This window comes from Oncorhynchus clarkii, chromosome 16 (genome assembly GCF_045791955.1).
Source record: "Oncorhynchus clarkii lewisi isolate Uvic-CL-2024 chromosome 16, UVic_Ocla_1.0, whole genome shotgun sequence".
NCBI classification, from domain to species: Eukaryota; Metazoa; Chordata; class Actinopteri; order Salmoniformes; family Salmonidae; genus Oncorhynchus; species Oncorhynchus clarkii.
Genome location: NC_092162.1, coordinates 73,352,375 through 73,364,874, shown reverse-complemented (window position 1 = coordinate 73,364,874; position 12,500 = coordinate 73,352,375). Strand labels below are relative to the sequence as shown.

Genomic DNA, 12,500 nt, shown 5'->3' with positions numbered 1-12,500 from the left:
CAGAATGGGTCAATAAAGGTCACCAAGAGACCAATCAGGGTTTTAGATGCTGTCTAATGTTCTAGCAATAGTCATGTCCTTCACCGAGACGCACAAACAGTTTACATCCCAAATGGATCTTTGTTAGGTTTCTCTTATGTCTCACCCACCTCCCCTCCCAGTCTCTTACCATAGTCTGGGACGTATCCTCCCTTCCTCCCTGTCTCTTACCATAGTCTGGGACGTATCCTTCCTCCCTCTCTCTTACCATAGTCTGGGACATATCCTTCCTCCCTGTCTCTTACCATAGTCTGGGACATATCCTTCCTCCCTGTCTCTTACCATAGTCTGGGATATATCCTTCCTCCCTTCCCTGTCTCTTACCATAGTCTGGGACATATCCTTCCTCCCTACCCAGTCTCTTACCATAGTCTGGGACGTATCCTTCCTCCCTGTCTCTCACCATAGTCTGGGACGTATCCTCCCTTCCTGCCTGTCTCTTACCATAGTCTAGGACGTATCCTCCCTTTCTCCCTGTCTCTTACCATAGTCTGGGACGTATCCTCCCTTCCTCCCTGTCTCTTACCATAGTCTGGGACGTATCCTTCTTCCCTGTCTCTTACCATAGTCTGGGACATATCCTTCCTCCCTGTCTCTTACCATAGTCTGGGACATATCCTTCCTCCCTACCCTGTCTCTTACCATAGTCTGGGACGTATCCTTCCTCCCTGTCTCTCACCATAGTCTGGGACGTATCTTTCCTCCCTACCCTGTCTCTTACCATAGTCTGGGACGTATCCTCCCTTCCTCCCTGTCTCTTACCATAGTCTGGGACATATCCTTCCTTCCTCCCTGTCTCTTACCATAGTCTGGGACGTATCCTCCCTTCCTCCCTGTCTCTTACCATAGTCTGGGACGTATCCTTCCTCCCTCTCTCTTACCATAGTCTGGGACATATCCTTCCTCCCTGTCTCTTACCATAGTCTGGGACATATCCTTCCTCCCTGTCTCTTACCATAGTCTGGGATATATCCTTCCTCCCTTCCCTGTCTCTTACCATAGTCTGGGACATATCCTTCCTCCCTACCCAGTCTCTTACCATAGTCTGGGACGTATCCTTCCTCCCTGTCTCTCACCATAGTCTGGGACGTATCCTCCCTTCCTGCCTGTCTCTTACCATAGTCTAGGACGTATCCTCCCTTTCTCCCTGTCTCTTACCATAGTCTGGGACGTATCCTCCCTTCCTCCCTGTCTCTTACCATAGTCTGGGACGTATCCTTCTTCCCTGTCTCTTACCATAGTCTGGGACATATCCTTCCTCCCTGTCTCTTACCATAGTCTGGGACATATCCTTCCTCCCTACCCTGTCTCTTACCATAGTCTGGGACGTATCCTTCCTCCCTGTCTCTCACCATAGTCTGGGACGTATCTTTCCTCCCTACCCTGTCTCTTACCATAGTCTGGGACGTATCCTCCCTTCCTCCCTGTCTCTTACCATAGTCTGGGACATATCCTTCCTTCCTCCCTGTCTCTTACCATAGTCTGGGACGTATCCTCCCTTCCTGCCTGTCTCTTACCATAGTCTGGGACGTATCCTCCCTTTCTCCCTGTCTCTTACCATAGTCTGGGACGTATCCTCCCTTCCTCCCTGTCTCTTACCATAGTCTGGGACGTATCCTTCCTCCCTCTCTTTTACCATAGTCTGGGACATATCCTTCCTCCCTGTCTCTTACCATAGTCTGGGACATATCCTTACTCCCTTCCCTGTCTCTTACCATAGTCTGGGACATATCCTTACTCCCTTCCCTGTCTCTTACCATAGTCTGGGACATATCCTTCCTCCCTACCCTGTCTCTTACCATAGTCTGGGACGTATCCTTCCTCCCTGTCTCTCACCATAGTCTGGGACGTATCCTCCCTTCCTGCCTGTCTCTTACCATAGTCTAGGACGTATCCTCCCTTTCTCCCTGTCTCTTACCATAGTCTGGGACGTATCCTCCCTTCCTCCCTGTCTCTTACCATAGTCTGGGACGTATCCTTCTTCCCTGTCTCGTACCATAGTCTGGGACATATCCTTCCTCCCTGTCTCTTACCATAGTATGGGACCTGTCCTTCCTCCCTACCCTGTCTCTTACCATAGTCTGGGACGTATCCTTCCTCCCTGTCTCTCACCATAGTCTGGGACGTATCTTTCCTCCCTACCCTGTCTCTTACCACAGTCTGGGACGTATCCTTCCTCCCTACCCAGTCTCTTACCATAGTCTGGGACGTATCCTTCCCTGTCTTTTACCATATTCTGGGACGTATACTTCCTCCCTTCCCTGTCTCTTACCATAGTCTGGGACGTATCCTTCCTCCCTGTCTCTTACCATAGTCTGGGACGTATCCTTCCTCCCTGTCTCTTACCATAGTCTGGGACGTATCCTTCCTCCCTGTCTCTTAACATAGTCTGGGACGTATCCTTCCCTGTCTCTTACCATAGTCTGGGACATATCCTTCCTCCCTTCCCTGTCTCTTACCATAGTCTGGGACGTATCCTTCCTCCCTTCCCTGTCTCTTACCATAGTCTGGGACGTATCCTTCCTCCCTGTCTCTTACCATAGTCTGGGACGTATCCTTCCCTGTCTCTTACCATAGTCTGGGACGTATCCTTCCTCCCTGTCTCTTACCATAGTCTGGGACGTATCCTTCCTCCCTTCCCTGTCTCTTACCATCGACTGGGACATATCCTTACCTGTCTCTTACCATAGTCTGGGACGTATCCTTCCTCCCTGTCTCTTACCATAGTCTGGGATGTATCCTTCCTCCCTTCCCTGTCTCTTACCATAGTCTGGGACATATCCTTCCCTGTCTCTAACCATAGTCTGGGACGTATCCTTCCCTGTCTCTTACCATAGTCTGGGACGTATCCTTCCCTGTCTCTTACCATAGTCTGGGACGTATCCTTCCTCCCTGTCTCTTACCATAGTCTGGGACGTATCCTTCCTCCCTGTCTCTTACCATAGTCTGGGACGTATCCTTCCTCCCTGTCTCTTACCATAATCTGGGACATATCCTTCCCTGTCTCTTACCATAGTCTGGGACGTATCCTTCCTCCCTGTCTCTTACCATAGTCTGGGACGTATCCTTCCTCCCTGTCTCTTACCATAGTCTGGGACGTATCCTTCCTCCTTGTCTCTTACCATAGTCTGGGACATATCCTTCCCTGTCTCTTACCATAGTCTGGGACGTATCCTTCCTCCCTGTCTCTTACCATAGTCTGGGACGTATCCTTCCTCCCTGTCTCTTACCATAGTCTGGGACGTATCCTTCCTCCCTGTCTCTTACCATAATCTGGGACATATCCTTCCCTGTCTCTTACCATAGTCTGGGACGTATCCTTCCTCCCTGTCTCTTACCATAGTCTGGGACGTATCCTTCCTCCCTGTCTCTTACCATAGTCTGGGACGCATCCTTCCTCCTTGTCTCTTACCATAGTCTGGGACATATCCTTCCCTGTCGCTTACCATAGTCTGGGACGTATCCTTCCTCCCTGTCTCTTACCATAGTCTGGGACGTATCCTTCCTCCCTGTCTCTTACCATAGTCTGGGACGTATCCGTTTCCTTTCTTCAGCACCAGGTGTATACGATGTCCTCCTCTTCTTATCTGCTCTACGGCCTGGCTGTGGGTCATTCCTGTTGTACTGTCACCATTTATCTCCACCAGCTGGTCACTCACCTACACCACAGCAATACAATACAGGTTACACAACGACAACTACCACACACACACACACACACACACACACACACACACACACACACACACACACACACACACACACACACACACACACACACAGACAGACACACACATACCCAGATGACTATCTCACCTGTATCTTGTGGCTGCGCGAAGCAGACCCTCCCTCCATCAGTCCCCAACACACCCAGCTGACTGTCTCACCTGTATCTTGTGGCTGCGCGAGGCAGGTCCTCCCTCCATCAGTCCCCAACACACCCAGCTGACTATCTCACCTGTATCTTGTGGCTGCGCGAGGCAGGTCCTCCCTCCATCAGTCCCAGGACATACAGGCCCATGTTGTACTCACTGCCCCCCCGCAGACTGAAGCCAAAACCTGTAGGACCTCTCTCTAGGTCTGCACTATAGTAACGCTGGTCCTGCTGCTAGAAGGAGAGAGTTAGAGAGGACAGAAAGATGATACTATCGCTCTGGGATTGACCGGGCAATTGTAAATACACCAAATTATTAGAGAGGAAATTATCTGACATGATGGACACACAAAACAACTATGAATAAATAAATAAAAAATGCACATACAAGCCTCACCTTGGGCCTCCGTCTGTGGCTTTTCCTTGTCCTGCCGTCAGCCTCTAACTCTGGGCCTTCTGACAGATTAGAGGAGTCTAAGGGAAGACAGATTAGAGGACTCTAAGGGAAGACTGATTAGAGGACTCTAAGGGAAGACTGATTAGAGGACTCTAAAGGAAGACTGATTAGAGGACTCTAAGGGAAGACTGATTAGAGGAGTCTAAAGGAAGACTGATTAGAGGAGTCTAAGGGAAGACAGATTAGAGGACTCTAAGGGAAGACTGATTAGAGGAGTCTAAAGGAAGACTGATTAGAGGAGTCTAAGGGAAGACAGATTAGAGGACTCTAAGGGAAGACTGATTAGATGAGTCTAAGGGAAGACAGATTAGAGGAGTCTAAGGGAAGACTGATTAGAGGACTCTAAAGGAAGACTGATTAGAGGACTCTAAGGGAAGACTGATTAGAGGAGTCTAAAGGAAGACTGATTAGAAGAGTCTAAGGGAAGACAGATTAGAGGACTCTAAGGGAAGACTGATTAGATGAGTCTAAGGGAAGACAGATTAGAGGAGTCTAAGGGAAGACAGATTAGAGGAGTCTAAGGGAAGACTGATTAGAGGAGTCTAAAGGAAGACTGATTAGAGGACTCTAAGGGAAGACTGATTAGAGGAGTCTAAAGGAAGACTGATTAGAGGAGTCTAAGGGAAGACAGATTAGAGGACTCTAAGGGAAGACTGATTAGATGAGTCTAAGGGAAGACAGATTAGAGGAGTCTAAGGGAAGACAGATTAGAGGAGTCTAAGGGAAGACTGATTAGAGGAGTCTAAAGGAAGACTGATTAGAGGACTCTAAGGGAAGAAGATAAGAAAGGTAAAGGGGCAATGTGCAGTTTCTTACATACATTTTTGGGGACTTTGGGAAATTCATGATATGAACCCATTGATTCTTGAAGAATATAACTTCTAAATGCCTCATGAGCTTAGTTCATCTGTTGTACCCCATCAGAACACAAAACATGAACTTGTTTAACTTAAATGTTTGTAGTAAAAGTAAATGTAAACAAAACACTAGAGCCTCAACACATAGTTAAAACTATCATGTTGATAACATGAATGGTCAGTCCTTGCATCCATAGCTCTGTCTATGAATTTGAGAGTGGGCAGGTAGCCCAGTGGTCAGAGTGTTGGACTAGTAACCAGCAGGTAGCCTAGTGGTTAGAGTGTTGGACTAGTAACGAGCAGATAGCCCAGTGGTTAGAGCGTTGGGCCAGTAACCAGTAGGTAGCCTAGTGGTTAGAACGTTGGGCCAGTAACTGGATCGAGTCCCCGAGCTGACAAGGTAAAAAACTGTCGTTCTGCCCCTGAACAAGGCAGTTAACCCACTGTTCCCCGGTTGGCTGTTATTGTAAATAAGAATTTGTTCTTAACAATAAATTATCAAGGTCACCCCCTCTCCTAGGGAGGGTGACATGTAACTAGATATTGGTATGCATATAACTAGATACTGGTAGGTATATAACTAGATATTGGTAGGTATATAACTAGATATTGGTATGTATATAACTAGATATTGGTATGTGTATAACTAGATATTGGTAGGTATATAACTAGATATTGGTAGGTATATAACTAGATATTGGTAGGTATATAACTAGATATTGGTATGTATATAACTAGATATTGGTAGGTATATAAATAGATACTGGTATGTATATAACTAGATATTGGTAGGTATATAACTAGGTATTGGTAGGTATATAACTAGATATTGGTATGTATATAACTAGATATTGGTAGGTATATAACTAGATACTGGTATGTATATAACTAGATATTGGTAGGTATATAACTAGATATTGGTAGGTATATAACTAGATATTGGTATGTATATAACTAGATATTGGTAGGTATATAACTAGATATTGGTAGGTATATAACTAGATATTGGTAGGTATATAACTAGATATTGGTATGTATATAACTAGATATTGGTAGGTATATAACTAGATACTGGTATGTATATAACTAGATATTGGTAGGTATATAACTAGATATTGGTAGGTATATAACTAGATACTGGTATGTATATAACTAGATATTGGTAGGTATATAACTAGATATTGGTAGGTATATAACTAGATATTGGTAGGTATATAACTAGATATTGGTATGTATATAACTAGATATTGGTAGGTATATAACTAGATACTGGTATGTATATAACTAGATATTGGTAGGTATATAACTAGATATTGGTAGGTATATAACTAGATACTGGTATGTATATAACTAGATATTGGTAGGTATATAACTAGATATTGGTAGGTATATAACTAGATATTGGTAGGTATATAACTAGATACTGGTATGTATATAACTAGATATAACTAGATATTGGTATGTATATAACTAGATATAACTAGATATTGGTATTTATATAACTAGATATTGGTATGTATATAACTAGATATTGGTATGTATATAACTAGATATAACTAGATATTGGAATGTATATAACTAGATATAACTAGATATTGGTAGGTATATAACTAGATATAACTAGATATTGGTATGTATATAACTAGATATAACTAGATATTGGTAGGTATATAACTAGATATTGGTATGTATATAACTAGATATTGGTATGTATATAACTAGATATAACTAGATATTGGAATGTATATAACTAGATATATCTAGATATTGGTAGGTATATAACTAGATATAACTAGATATTGGTAGGTATATAACTAGATATTGGTAGGTATATAACTAGATATTGGTATGTATATAACTAGATACTGGTATGTATATAACTAGATATTGGTAGGTATATAACTAGATATTGGTATGTATATAACTAGATATTGGTAGGTATATAACTAGATATTGGTAGGTATATAACTAGATATTGGTAGGTATATAACTAGATACTGGAAGGTATATAACTAAATATTGGTAGGTATATAACTAGATATTGGTAGGTATATAACTAGATATTGGTATGTATATAACTAGATATTGGTATGTATATAACTAGATACTGGTATGTATATAACTAGATATTGGTAGGTATATAACTAGATATTGGTAGGTATAAAACTAGATACTGGTATGTATATAACTAGATATTGGTAGGTATATAACTAGATATTGGTAGGTATATAACTAGATATTGGTATTTATATAACTAGATATTGGTAGGTATATAACTAGATATTGGTAGGTATATAACTAGATACTGGTATGTAAATAACTAGATATAACTAGATATTGGAATGTATATAACTAGATATAACTAGATATATGTATGTATATAACTAGATATTACTAGATATTGGTATTTATATAACTAGATATTGGTATGTATATAACTAGATATTGGTATGTATATAACTAGATATAACTAGATATTGGAATGTATATAACTAGATATAACTAGATATTGGTAGGTATATAACTAGATATAACTAGATATTGGTATGTATATAACTAGATATAACTAGATATTGGTAGGTATATAACTAGATATTGGTATGTATATAACTAGATATTGGTATGTATATAACTAGATATAACTAGATATTGGAATGTATATAACTAGATATATCTAGATATTGGTAGGTATATAACTAGATATAACTAGATATTGGTAGGTATATAACTAGATATTGGTATGTATATAACTAGATATTGGTAGGTATATAACTAGATATTGGTATGTATATAACTAGATATAACTAGATATTGGAATGTATATAACTAGATATATCTAGATATTGGTAGGTATATAACTAGATATAACTAGATATTGGTAGGTATATAACTAGATATTGGTAGGTATATAACTAGATACTGGTATGTATATAACTAGATATAACTAGATATTGGTACGTATATAACTAGATATTGGTATGTATATAACTAGATATAACTAGATATTGGTATGTATATAACTAGATATAACTAGATATTGGTATTTATATAACTAGATATTGGTATGTATATAACTAGATATTGGTATGTATATAACTCGATATAACTAGATATTGGAATGTATATAACTAGATATATCTAGATATTGGTATGTATATAACTAGATATTGGTATGTATATAACTAGATACTGGTATGTATATAACTAGATACTGGTATGTATATAACTAGATATTGGTAGGTATATAACTAGATATTGGTATGTATATAACTAGATATTGGTATGTATATAACTAGATATAACTAGATATTGGTAGGTATATAACTAGATATTGGTATGCATATAACTAGATATTGGTATGTATATAACTAGATATAACTAGATATTGGTAGGTATATAACTAGATATTGGTATGTATATAACTATATATTGGTATGTATATAACTAGATATAACTAGATATTGGTATTTATATAACTAGATATTGGTATGTATATAACTAGATATTGGTATGTATATAACTAGATATAACTAGATATTGGAATGTATATAACTAGATATAACTAGATATTGGTAGGTATATAACTAGATACTGGTATGTATATAACTAGATATAACTAGATATTGGTAGGTATATAACTAGATATTGGTATGTATATAACTAGATATAACTAGATATTGGTATGTATATAACTAGATATAACTAGATATTGGTATTTATATAACTAGATATTGGTATGTATATAACTAGATATTGGTATGTATATAACTAGATATAACTAGATATTGGAATGTATATAACTAGACATAACTAGATATTGGTAGGTATATAACTAGATATAACGAGATATTGGTATGTATATAACTAGATATAACTAGATATTGGTAGGTATATAACTAGATATTGGTATGTATATAACTAGATATAACTAGATATTGGAATGTATATAACTAGATATAACTAGATATTGGTAGGTATATAACTAGATATAACTAGATATTGGTAGGTATATAACTAGATATTGGTAGGTATATAACTAGATATTGGTAGGTATATAACTAGATATTGGTATGTATATAACTAGATATAACTAGATATTGGAATGTATATAACTCGATATAACTAGATATTGGAATGTATATAACTAGATATATCTAGATATTGGTAGGTATATAACTAGATATTGGTATGTATATAACTAGATACTGGTATGTATATAACTAGATATTGGTATGTATATAACTAGATATAACTAGATATTGGTATTTATATAACTAGATATATCTAGATATTGGTAGGTATATAACTAGATATTGGTATGTATATAACTAGATATTGGTATGTATATAACTAGATATTGGTATGTATATAACTAGATATTGGTATGTATATAACTAGATACTGGTATGTATATAACTAGATATTGGTATGTATATAACTAGATATTGGTATGTATATAACTAGATACTGGTATGTATATAACTAGATATAACTAGATATTGGTAGGTATATAACTAGATATTGGTATGTATATAACTAGATATTGGTAGGTATATAACTAGATATTGGTATGTATATAACTAGATACTGGTATGTATATAACTCACTGGTGTTAAGTCTTGGTATGATGGTGAGCCTGAGTGTGTTTCCGGCACGTCTCAGTATCTGTGCCAGGTCTCTGTGAGGCAGGGTGACAACGGACCGCCCCTCCACTGCCTCTAGCTGGTCACCCGGCTGGATCTGACCTGACCGGGCCGCAGGGCTGCCCCGACGCACAGTCACAAACCTATGGGACAGCATGGGCGAGGCTGGAGAGAGGCAGACAGAGAGGGAGAGAGAGAGAGAGTTTAATCAGTATTGTCAGTCGTTAACCATGTTAACCGGTGAAGAGTTACGGTATGGTATAGTACTATGGAGTACTACAGTATATCAATAACTCTGTTTCTCTCTAGGTATCAGGAAGGACATGTAAACATAATGAAGGAAAAAGTATGAAAACTGATGCAGTCACTACTGTAGTGACTCTGGATAAGAGAGTCTGCTAATGGGCCTCCCGGGTGGCGCAGTGGTTAAGGGTGCTGTACTGCAGCGCCAGCTGTGCCATCAGAGTCCCTGGGTTCGCGCCCAGGCTCTGTCGTAACGCACAATTGGCCTAGCGTCGTCCGTCGTCCTAGCGTCGTCCGGGTTAGGTCTCATCGCGCACCAGCGACTCCTGTGGCAGTGCGCGCTAGCCAAGGTTGCCAGGTGCACGGTGTTTCCTCCGACACATTGCGGCTGTGTTAAGAAGCAGTACGGCTGGTTGGGTTGTGTATCGGAGGACGCATGACATTCAGCCTTCGTCTCTCCCGAGCCCGTACGGGAGTTGTAGCGATGAGACAAGATAGTAGCTACTACAACAATTGGACACCACGAAATTGGGGAGAAAAAGGGGTAAAAAATTTTAAAAAGTGTCTGCTAAATGACTCACTACTGTAGTGACTCTGGATCAGAGAGTCTGCTTAATGACTCACTACTGTAGTGGCTCTGGATCAGAGAGTCTGCTTAATGACTCACAACTGTAGTGACTCTGGATAAGAGATTCTGCTTAATGACTCAACTCTGTAGTGACTCTGGATAAGGGTTATATCTGGGTTACATACAGGAGCAGGGGAGGTTCAAGAATAGTAACAGGGTTCTATCTGGGTTACAGACTGGAGTAGGGGAGGTTCTAGAATAGAGACATGGTTCTATCTGGGTTACAGACTGGAGAAGGGGAGGTTCTAGAATAGAGACAGGGTTCTATCTGGGTTACAGACTGGAGCAGGGGAGGTTCTAGAACAGAGACAGGGTTCTATCTGGGTTACAGACAGGAGCAGGGGAGGTTCTAGAATAGAGACAGGGTTCTATCTGGGTTACAGACTGGAGCAGGGGACAATAGTAAATAACCTAGCTTGTATCTCTACTCCTCTAACAGTAAATAACCTAGCTTGTATCCCTGCTCCTCTAACATAAATAACCTAGCTTGTATCTCTACTCCTCTAACAGTAAATAACCTAGATTGTATCTCTACTCCTCTAACAGTAAATAACCTAGCGTGTATCTCTACTCCTCTAATAGTAAATAACCTAGCTTGTATCTCTACCTCTCTAACAGTAAATAACCTAGCTTGTATCTCTACCTCTCTAACAGTAAATAACCTAGCTTGTATCTCTACCTCTCTAACAGTAAATAACCTAGCTTGTATCTCTACCTCTCTAACAGTAAATAACCTAGCTTGTATCTCTACCTCTCTAACAGTAAATAACCTAGCTTGTATCTCTACTTCTCTAACAGTAAATAACCTAGCTTGTATCTATACCTCTCTAACAGTAAATAACCTAGCTTGTATCTCTACCTCTCTAACAGTAAATAACCTAGCTTGTATCTCTACCTCTCTAACAGTAAATAACCTAGCTTGTATCCCTGCTCCTCTAACATAAATAACCTAGCTTGTATCTCTACTCCTCTAACAGTAAATAACCTAGCTTGTATCTCTACCTCTCTAACAGTAAATAACCTAGCTTGTATCCCTGCTCCTCTAACATAAATAACCTAGCTTGTATCTCTACTCCTCTAACAGTAAATAACCTAGCTTGTATCCCTGCTCCTCTAACATAAATACCCTAGCTTGTATCTCTACCTCTCTAACAGTAAATAACATAGCTTGTATCTCTACTCCTCTAACAGTAAATAACCTAGCTTGTATCCCTGCTCCTCTAACATAAATAACCTAGCTTGTATCTCTACTCCTCTAACAGTAAATAATCTAGCTTGTATCTCTACCTCTCTAACAGTAAATAACCTAGCTTGTATCCCTGCTCCTCTAACATAAATAACCTAGCTTGTATCTCTACTCTTCTAACAGTAAATAACCTAGCTTGTACCTCTCTAACAGTAAATAACCTAGCTTGTATCTCTCTAACAGTAAATAACCTAGCTTGTATCTCTCTAACAGTAAATGACCTAGCTTGTATCTCTACTCCTCTAATTGTTTAGATGTCGATGGAGTTAAGGGATCTTGTTATAGAAGACTTTACAGGATCTATTTTCCCTGCTGTTCCTATAATACCAATCACACGCTCACATTTATCCTCCTGCGGTCAGCAAAGACACACACACACACACACACACACACACGGAGCTGGATAACAGAGCCCCAGCTGGAACTAGATCTCTGTCAGTCTGAGCACAGCTGTTCTATCTAGTGAGTGGGAGGGAGGGAGGGAGGGAGGGAGGGATGGTGGGAGGGAGGGAG

General features: G+C 39.8%; 1 protein-coding gene across 1 annotated transcript in view; it reads right to left on the bottom strand.

The window, feature by feature from the left end:
* Positions 1-12,500, bottom strand: part of LOC139369009 (membrane-associated guanylate kinase, WW and PDZ domain-containing protein 3-like) — a 91,823-nt gene that overhangs the window by 5,048 nt on the left and 74,275 nt on the right. The window contains exons 13-16 of the mRNA XM_071108575.1: positions 9,835-10,035; positions 4,311-4,387; positions 3,998-4,147; positions 3,560-3,698 (exon numbers count right to left, since the gene is read on the bottom strand). Coding sequence (XP_070964676.1) covers positions 3,560-3,698; positions 3,998-4,147; positions 4,311-4,387; positions 9,835-10,035 — 567 coding nt within the window. The remainder of the gene's footprint in view (positions 1-3,559; positions 3,699-3,997; positions 4,148-4,310; positions 4,388-9,834; positions 10,036-12,500) is intronic.